Raw genomic sequence first — 9,548 nt, forward strand, 5'->3', positions numbered from 1 at the left:
CAATAGGCTAAGGATTAATGCCTGTTTATAAATCAAAGGATGGGAAACAGGAGAGGAGACAGTTTAATATAGAGGTATTGGGTGGTGTGGGATGTGAACATAGCCTAAATGGGTGAAATGGTACAAATAAGGGGTGAAGATAGTACTGGTTTTGTCAGGAAAGGGTAAATTTTCTTCACAATAGCTCATATGGTGCTGTGTTTTACATTTGTGATCAAAAACAGTGTTGATAACACAGGGGTGTTTTTATTATTGCTGAACAGTGTTTGCATAGTCTCAATGCCTTTCTTATAATTTGGAGTGCATGAGGAGTGGCGAGTGGACACAGCTGGGAAAGCTGACCCAAACAGATCAAAGGTGTAGCCCAATGGTGTTGTGGTCAGCAATAAAATGTGGGGGAAAGAAAGAGGAAGGGTAAGTTTTTGGAGTTACAGTGTTTGTCTTTCCAAACAGCCACCACACGTGATGAAGTATTTACTTCATCAGCATGATGAATGCTTTCCTGGAAGTGGTAAACACCTGCCTCCTGATGGGATGAAGTGAATTAATTCCTTATATTGTTTTTCTTGTGCATGCAGCTTTTGCTTTACCTATTAAATCTTCTTTTATCTTAAGCCATGAGTTTTCTGACTTTTACCCTGCTCATTCTCTCCTCCACTCTACTTGGCAGGGAGTGAGTGAGCCATATGTTTAGCTGCTTACTGGGGTTAACCCACAACAGCTCATCAGCCTATTTTAAGCTAAGGCTGTGTCACCCCATGGCTGTGAATTCATAGAATCACAGAATTTGGGTTGGAAGGGGACTTTAAAGACCATCTCATTCCAACCCCCCTGTCATGGGCCTTCCATTTCCTCTAGACCAGGCTGCTCAGACCCTCATGAAAGCTGGTCTTGAACACCTCCAGGGATGAGACATTCACAACTTCTCTGGGCAACATGCCTCACCACCCTCAGAGTAAAGGTTTTTTTTCTAGTATCTTATCTAAACCTACTCTCTTTCCATTTGAAGCCATTCTCCCTTGTCCCCTGTTGTTGGTGGGACATGCTTTGCCCAACTCAGCCTTGAACCTAAGAGCAGGAAGATATGGGAACAGGCAGAACAGTTTTTGTGTCTGAAAACCCATGGGGAGATTTTGATCTGGCTGCATCTCCCTGCTGAGTGGAGAGAGAAACTCAAGAGAATGGGATAGGCCACATCTGCCAGAGCTGTGTCCTGAGGGGCTTTAGGGGCTGTGGTATTTGTGTAAGGGATCTGCTGTTCCATGGGAGGTAGCTGCAGGCAATGGGGAGAGCAGCATAGAATTATACAATCGCAGAATAATTTGGGTTGGAAAAGACTCTTAAGATCATCTCATTCCAACCCCTTTGACATGGGCAGGAACACCTTACACTAGACTAGGTTGCTCAGAGCCTCATCCAACCTGGCCTAGAACACTGCCAGGGATAAGATATCTACACTTTTCCTGGCAACGTGCCCTGAGGGTGCACTCCCTGTCTACTGATAAATGCCAACCATACCAACTGGTCTCACAAACTTCTTTATTGCCCATATAATGTTGCCTTGGGGACACCATGTGGGGTTTACAATGCTGGCAACTATCACAGGTGTCTTCAGTCTTTGAGAAGCATCCTGCACAGCTGGAAATTTGGGCTGCAACCTTTGTGGTATTCTTGGTGGGGAGTTTATGACTGTGACCACAGTCAGCCAGTTTTGGAGGACATGGAGCAAGGCCTGCACTTGTTCTCAGTTTGCCAGCCATGAATCCGCTCCAGATCTCTGCAGCAGGCATGGTCTGCTCTGCTGCCAAGGCACTGGGATGCAGCTCATCAGTGGGTATGATGGTATGTCCACCCTTTGACCTGCAGCCCGAGCCACATACCATCAAAGACAATCTTTCAAACTGTCTGGGTGACTTTTCTGGAGCTGTCATTGCAGGATCTGTAGGGCCTTGGCAGGCCTCCCTTGCTGTCAACAGATGCTTGCCTGATCTCCATCCCCAAAGGGAATTTCCAGCCCCTTGCACTATTCCCAACCCCTCACACACTGCCTGCAGCCACCTGCTGAACCACAGATGCTGTCTGGATGTGCTGCCTCGAGCAGTGTCCCAGCTCCAAACAATGTTTTTCCCAATGTGTTTAGGCATGTGTCCTCTGCATCTCCTTGGACACACCCATCTGATGATGGCCAGGTTGCATGGCCAGTCTTGGCTCCCCAGGTCCTTGGTGTTCCTGGGTCAGTCGCTGCTCTGTGTGTGCCTGGGAGGAGGTTGCTCTGCATCGTGCAGGTCTCCTAGGGGGTGCAGGCTGTCGCCTCTGTGTAAATCGTGTTTGGCTGGTGCCAAAATGACCATCAAGTCACTCCTCATGTTTTCTAGCATTAGCCTCATGGTCGAGCCAGCTGTTGCCAAGTTCTGAAGGCTCTGTTGTTCTGCCCTACTGCTCTGAATCATGGCCAGTTACAATTAAGCTTGGAGTATGTGACATTTTCTTACCTTTTAACTATATCCATGCAGGAAAAGAATTTCCCTCTCTTCCAGCAGCTGTTTCCTTTCCACACAGGCTGCTGGGAACAACTTGGCCAATGACTATTCAGGTGCCCTCCTGACAATGGTGCTCCTTGGTGCCAAGTCCTGATGCCCATGGCCCATGAAATGGGCAAGCAGCATGGTGGGTCTCTGCCTGGTGTTGGTGCCTGACACATCCCCCTGATGTGGGGCTTCATCTCCTTTCTTTTTGCTTTCTCTCTGCTGTTTGCCTTTTCTACTGCTGCCTGGGCATTTGGCAGCTGCTTCCTTGGCTGGGGTGTCTGGCTGGGCCACTAAAAGGAGCAGAGCTCTTCTCTCGTGTTTTCCAGTCTTGGCTGAAGCGTATCTAGTTCCTACTTTATGGCTTGATGTAATATCTTCTGCAAAATCTCCAGAGCCTTCTTCATGTTGTTCTTCATTTCCCTTTGGCTGTCTTAGATTCCTCCACACACACAGCCCCCTGCCACCCCACTGATGAACTCACTGAATGTGTCAGCTGCTGTTTCCTCTGGTTCAAGCTCCCAGGGAGACGAGCTCGTGCCAGAAGCATGGGGCAGTGTGGGCTGCTGGGTGCCTGCAGAGAGGCTCTGCCTGGTGTCAAAGTCAGACATCCCAAGAGAGAAGGAGCAGTTTCCTCTCCAAAAACACTCAGACAGCTTTTATTCCCAGCAGCTTCTCAAGTCTTGGTGAATTCACACTCCAGAGTGATTCCTTTGCACGAAGTGCATCCCATCCCAGACAGTGCCTGTCCAACCCACCCATCTCCCACCGCCCAGAGCTCCCTCTTGGTTGGCACACGCCGTGCCCTGCTTTGGGAGACGCTGCTCGCTTTGCTGTGAGAGGATTTATGACTTGTTACATCTCCACTTTCAGTGAAGGCTGGGTTGGCGCCAGTATTTTCCACTGAGTTTTACGCTTCCATACGAGGACCCATGGGATTTCTGGATGGAGTATTGATGTACTTCCTGTACTGATGGAAGAGAGAGGGTTGTACCTGTGGTTGGTGGAAGGGATGAAGACTAGCTGAGAGGGACACTGTTTTTGGAGGATTGTGCAAACAACAAGTTGAACCTCTCTTGAAGTATCTCTCACTCTCTGCCTTGTTCCCTTTCTGACACAATTTTTGACTGCTCCATGTAGGTCTCCACCATGCCACAGAGGGACAGGCTCTGAGCCATCTCCCCTATAATTTCTGGTGGCACAGTGCACTCTCACAACAGCCACAGTCAAAAGGATCCCATGTGCCCTGATCGGGAGGGCTGAGAACTGAGCAATGTTGATCATGTGTTTTCCATGGGGACACAAAACTTGCCCAGTCACTTGATTTTCGGTCTGAGCAAGCACTGTGTGCAGCACTGCACATCCTGCGGAGGATTCCATGGGAAGAGAGCACTGTTCCAGGGCACAGGATCTGCTCAGGTCCCTATCATCCTGTTCTCTTAGCCCCTCAACATTTTCAGTGTCCTGCCTTAAGCCTGAGACACTATGCAGTCATGCTAGCAACCAAAGGGTTAACCCACACCAGGCTGGCAAATCAAGTCTCCATCTGGGGAAATGAGAGTGTGTGTGGGGCAAACTTTTCAAGGCTGAAGACCCTCTCCCAGCCCAGCTGGCTTTAGCACCCAGGCGGTCCCAAGGAGCTGTTTCCTTGCCCTTCTCAGCATGTTGTCCTTAGCCTGCTCTTCCCATTGGCCTCGCTGAAGGCTGGGACAGTGCAGCAGCCAGCAGGCAGCCTGCCCGGCTCGTGTGCCTCAGCTTCCAGCAATTCTTTCCCGCATCCCAAGGAATGTATCACTGTTCAACATTTCTATATGTTTATGCCTGGCAGCCTGCTCCCCTTCCCAGGCACGGGGGTTTTCCACATTGGGCTTTGCAAACTACCTCTGTGCTGGGTCCTGGGAATCAGGGCCTCTGCAGGAAGGAATTTGCTGGTCAGTGGGTTGAACTGAGCTATGCGACCCTGTTCCTGTCAGCAGCGACTGTAACTTGGAGGCAGCATACACAAGGATTTGGAAATTCCCAGTGCCATTGGTTGGCCCCTCTTGATGCCTTCAGTTTGAGGAACCTCTGATTGCAGCCCCGAGCTGCCTGAGAAGCAGACACTACAATCTGCTTAAGTAGGATAGAGCTGGAAGCTTCTACAGGGCTGATGGTCAGCCCAGGTGTTGATGAGCAGAGGCCTGAGTGCTCAGGAGAATGGATCTCCTGGAAATATGGATTGAGATACTGGAAAACTGTGATGCTAGAAACCAGGGAAGTAATCCACAGATGAACTCCAGGCCCTGGAGCTCTGGTGCTCTGGTGCAGGGTGCAAACTTGGGAAGCATTTGGTTTAGAGGCTTGAGAGAACCCCTACAAACTGCCACAGTGAAAATGACCTTTGCTATGGTCCCACTGCTTCTGTGCACTCTGTGTGTGGGGGCACCACAGTCTCTGCCTAGGACACCCTCCCCTCTCCCCTCTGCCACTGTAGAGGTTCCTCCAGCACAGGGATACAAAAGGCTGGAGCTGAGCTGCCTGAGCATGGGAATAGCTAGAGGCATCATCGTGCAAAGCCTTGTTGCAATGTCTCTGTACAGTGTCAGACACAGACCCTGTGTTCAGAGAGGGATTCTCCACAGTGGAGACACCTCAGAGGGCATCCTGCCTGTCTCTGTATCCTTCCCTGTGTCTGCATCCATCCTGTACCTATGAACTATGTAAAAAGGTGGTGACTGCAGGAGCCCAGGTGAATGAGGAATGGGTTATGTGCAAGAAATTGTGCCTGGCCAGCTGCTAGATGCTGCTGGTCTGTGAGACTCCTAGAAAGCCTTGTCTTCATCCTCTCTCCCCTCCTGTCAGTTCCTCTGTATCCCAAAAGTTCAGTCATCCCTGCAAACAGGGATGCTCACTCATCTCTCACTGTCAGAAGCTCCCTTCTTTCTCCTTGGGCTGGGGGAACAGGTGACAGAGTAAGGCACATCAAGAGGAAGGAGTGAAGGGGGATGCTCTGAAGGAAGGGAGGCAGAAGGGGAGGCAGGGCATGGATCCCCAGCCTGATTTCCAAGGGGGCCTGCTGCTCAAGCATGCAGATGCATCTGCAGTTGCCAAGTACCCCTTTCCCTCTTGGGACCTCTCCAACCACCTTCCCTGGAAAGAATGAAAGTCTGCTCATCCGGATGCTTTGTTAAAGGTGCAAGTCACAACAACAGGGAATTACCAAAGACTGATGCCTTTGGGAAGGGAAACACGTGCCCTACCCCTGCTCAGCAGCTCAGACTGTGTTTGGGGCTGGCCTCTGGCCAAAGGTTGCTGCTGCAGTGTCTTCAAAACACTCAGAGAGCCAGGGACTTCCCATGAACTTGTTGCCATAGTGGGACATAGACTGGGCAAGGAAGGAACCTGGCTCTGTGCTGGAACTACAGAGCTCTCCTGGGCTCCTCTGTGAGCACAGGCACTGCTGTCGGGGGAGGTAAGGGTGTAAAGGCACCAAGTACCAGCATGGCTCTCCTTTTTCTGCCCCGTCCTGATGCCACCAATGCTTTGGGATTAGTGGGATGAGTGACAGCACACAGGATGCCTCCAGGGACTCATTCCCCATGCTGCCAAATACCCCGGGGACATGCACCTGCAGACAACCTGCAACTGCCTGTGTCCCGTGCCTGCTGCTTGCCCCAGGCTCTGCTGCCTGACTTCACAGCAGCCTCTGTGTTGCACGAGTGTATGGGGAGCTGTCTCCCCCTGTCTGTGTGCTGAACATGTGGGTACCCCTCTGAACGGGATCTCTGTGCATGAGTGATGGAGGAAGCCCCAGGAGTGCAGCCCTGGCACACTACCCCAGGCAGTCCCAGAGGAATGCTGGTCTCCTGGCCCAAGAGAGGGCTGCTGGCTGTTGTTGGTGATCCATGACTCCAGCATTGCTTTCCCCCTGTTGAGGGGAACAAGAGTGTGGGCACCTTACACATCTCTGCTTTCTGCAGCAGCTGGGACTTTGTTCTTCCCCATGGTTACTCATTGTCCTTGATGAGTATTTATCAGGGTCATTATCAGGAACTGATGGAAAGTCCTGGTGTTACAAGCCAGCTCTCAGGCAGCAGTGCCCTCGAAGGAGTTTGAACCTCACTGTCATTGGTTAGACCCCATGAGGGCTGTTCATTCCACTGGGGCTCCCAGGACACAGCTGGCTTGAGCATTGGAACCAGAGCTATCCAAGGAGCTGGAGGCCAGAGTGGGTGAAGAGGAGCTGTTAGCAGTGGGTGGTGAAAGATGACAAGGGGAACTTCTTGCTGATGGGGGTTGTTCAGGGAGGCTGGACTGATGCTGGTACATCATCTCTTCTCGGAGGGGCTCTGGAGCAGGGTGAGAGGAGCCACACTAGACACATCACAGGAAATTCCAATTAAACTGTGGGGGAAATGTTTTCAATTTGGGGATGTATCAAGCACTGCAACAGGTTGCCCAAAGCAGTTGTGAAACCACCATCATTGGTCTCTTCCAGTCCATGCTCTGGTGATTGCCGGAAAAATGTCTGACCATTCTCTCCCCACAGCAGGACGGGTGTTACAATAGTTGCTCATGGCTTGGTTCGGTAATAAAGGCCATCTCTTTGGATGGCTTTTGTCACCACAGGAATTTCCTGTGGGGTCCTGTTCAGCTGTCTGGGTTCACTTCTACATCGTCCCCATCTGTCCAGCTATGTCCAGCTGCACAAGGTCATGTCATGCTGCTGTGGGCTGTCACATCCTTGTCAGCACATTCTTTCAGCTAGTCAAGGTCCTCACTCGCCCTCAGCTCCCCACAATTTGATATCAGCACCAAAACATAATGGGCTGTGCTGTTTTCCCCAGCCCCATTGCAGTCTAGCCCTCACACGTCCCAGCCCTACAGCTATATTCAGCTCTGTTCAGTTGGGGTCATCCCCAAGGCAGCCAGCCATGGATGGGGGCTCAGGGGGAAGAGGCCCCCCCGGAGCCACTTCTCACCTATTAGTTGTGTTGGTGGTTTGGCTTGAAAGCAAATTACAAAGTGGGGGAGCAGAACAGGTTGACTCCTTGGTTTCTTTGAAGGCTTGGCCACCTTCCAGGATCCCTTTCATGGGAATAAACACGCGACCCTCTGAGAGCAGGTACTGGCAGGTTGTGAGGCTGTGTAGGAAACTAGAGCCTACAAACTCATCTAGCTGTGATGGGAGCTGTATCTCCAGCACGTCCCTCACCTGGCACCCCATGCCGTGATGGGCAGCTGGGAACGAGACAGGACGTGTCTGTAAAGGGGGGCTTGCAGCTTACAGGAATCCCCCACCCTCTACTTCTGTATTGCCCAGCCCTTGGCCGGCTGGTGGGCTGCCTGCCAGGCTGTCCGAAAATGAAAGCAAGGAGTCCAGAGATAAATAGGAGCAGCCTCAGCACGAGGCAGCAGTGCGTGTTCTGCTCTCAAGTCTTGTCCTGCTCCCAAGCCTTGTTCTGCTCAGTGCCTGTGGCAGCACCATGGCTCTCCGGCCCTTCCTGCTGCTGCTGCTGCTGCTGGCTACCACCCTCTTCATCACCCAGGCTCAAGGTGAGGGTAAGGAGCTCCTGCCTGCTCCTGCTGGGATGGGGCAGGGTGTGTGGGGTCGGTGGGGTCTGCACAGGTGCCGGGTGGTGAGGGTGGTGCTTGTGGTGCATTAGTGTGTGGGGTTTGGAGGTGTGTGTGGGGCTCTGTGTGTGAGCCTGTGGCTGTGGCTTGTGGTGCTTGCCTGGCTTGGGAGTGTGTCTGTGTGCATGTGGCTGGTGGGGCAGCAGCACCCCAAGATTGAAAGAACAGGAGGATAATGAGGTTTAGTCCCTTTTCAAGGAATTTATCTCTGCCTCAGTTTCCCCTCCAACACACTCGAATATGGTGTCTTGTATTCCTGGTGCAGGTCTGACCTGTAGCTGGGCACTGGGGTTGAGAGCCTCCAACCCCACGTGCTGCCCAGGATCACCCTAACCCTTGACACCAAGCAAGCCCTGTGCTCTCAGCTGGCATTCTGTGCTGAAGGTCATCAGTCCTGACTCACTGATGATCCCAAATCCCACATCCCCCCCTTGCTCACAGGCATTGGAAGCTCAGCCTCGGACTGCTGCCTGAAGCACAGCCAGAAAGCCATCCCTAGTGGTGTGGTGACATCCTACCGCCTCCAGGGACCCGAGTCGGGATGTTTGCTTTCTGCTGTTGTGTGAGTACCCTGTGGCAGCCAGGACCACTCAGAACAGTTTGGCTTCAGACAAACCCTTCCCTGTCCTCCCACTGCTCCCGCCCCAGAAAATGTTTCTGCTGCTCCCCCAGGTTCACCACCAAGCGGAACAGGAAAATCTGTGCCTCTCCCACTGACAACGCTGTCCAGAAGTTGATGCAGCACCTGGACAAGAAGGCCAAGAGTGACAAGATCAAGAAGAGGGGGCAGACTCTGCGTCCCAGGGTCAAACCCAAAAAGCAGAGGCGGCAGCGGGTCTAAGTCAGGCCTGAAGAGGTAGGTGAAGAGGGTCAGTATAGGGAGGGTGCTGCACTCCACTCTAGATCCTTCTGTGTGGAAGCGTGGGCATTCAGCTCCTGGTGCAAAGCCTGGGAGAGCTGTCAGAGCCACGGCTGGAGCATAGAGGCACTTAGGGAACAACTCTCTCCTGGTCTGTAGTAGCCTTGAAATTAATTTTGTTTCTGGAGCTGCTGGGATAAGGCAGTGCTTGGGGATGCACAAGGCAGGTCACACTAGGGAATGCCCTCTGGTTGGGGTGGATGATCTCATTGAGACTCTCTGCATCTCACCCCCTCCTCCTTGCCTTTGTTAGGACGGATGCCTTCCCACTGGTGACTGACCCACGGCCTGGCAATGACAATGGACATACACAAACCACACACCCACCCACCCGCCAGCCCCAGGGCGGGGATGGGGCAGGCTGAGGAGGATTCCCTCTGCCCCACAACCTCTTTGTTGCTGCTATGCCTGACACAGAGATCCCCCATGCACCTGCAGTGCCTGGGTGCTCTCAGCAAAGCAGGCATCCAGGTCCTCACTTGTCCCATGGC

General features: G+C 52.4%; 1 protein-coding gene across 1 annotated transcript; it reads left to right on the forward strand.

Moving 5' to 3' along the window:
- Nucleotides 1-7,990: 7,990 nt before the first annotated feature.
- LOC134056875 (C-C motif chemokine 21-like) lies at nt 7,991-8,979 on the forward strand. Its single transcript, XM_062513808.1, has 3 exons — nt 7,991-8,060; nt 8,580-8,700; nt 8,811-8,979. Exons 1-3 carry the CDS (start codon nt 7,991-7,993, stop codon nt 8,977-8,979), a joined length of 360 nt encoding a protein of 119 aa, XP_062369792.1.
- The last annotated feature ends 569 nt before the right edge of the window (nt 8,980-9,548 follow it).

This window comes from Cinclus cinclus, chromosome Z, assembly GCF_963662255.1.
Source record: "Cinclus cinclus chromosome Z, bCinCin1.1, whole genome shotgun sequence".
NCBI classification, from domain to species: Eukaryota; Metazoa; Chordata; class Aves; order Passeriformes; family Cinclidae; genus Cinclus; species Cinclus cinclus.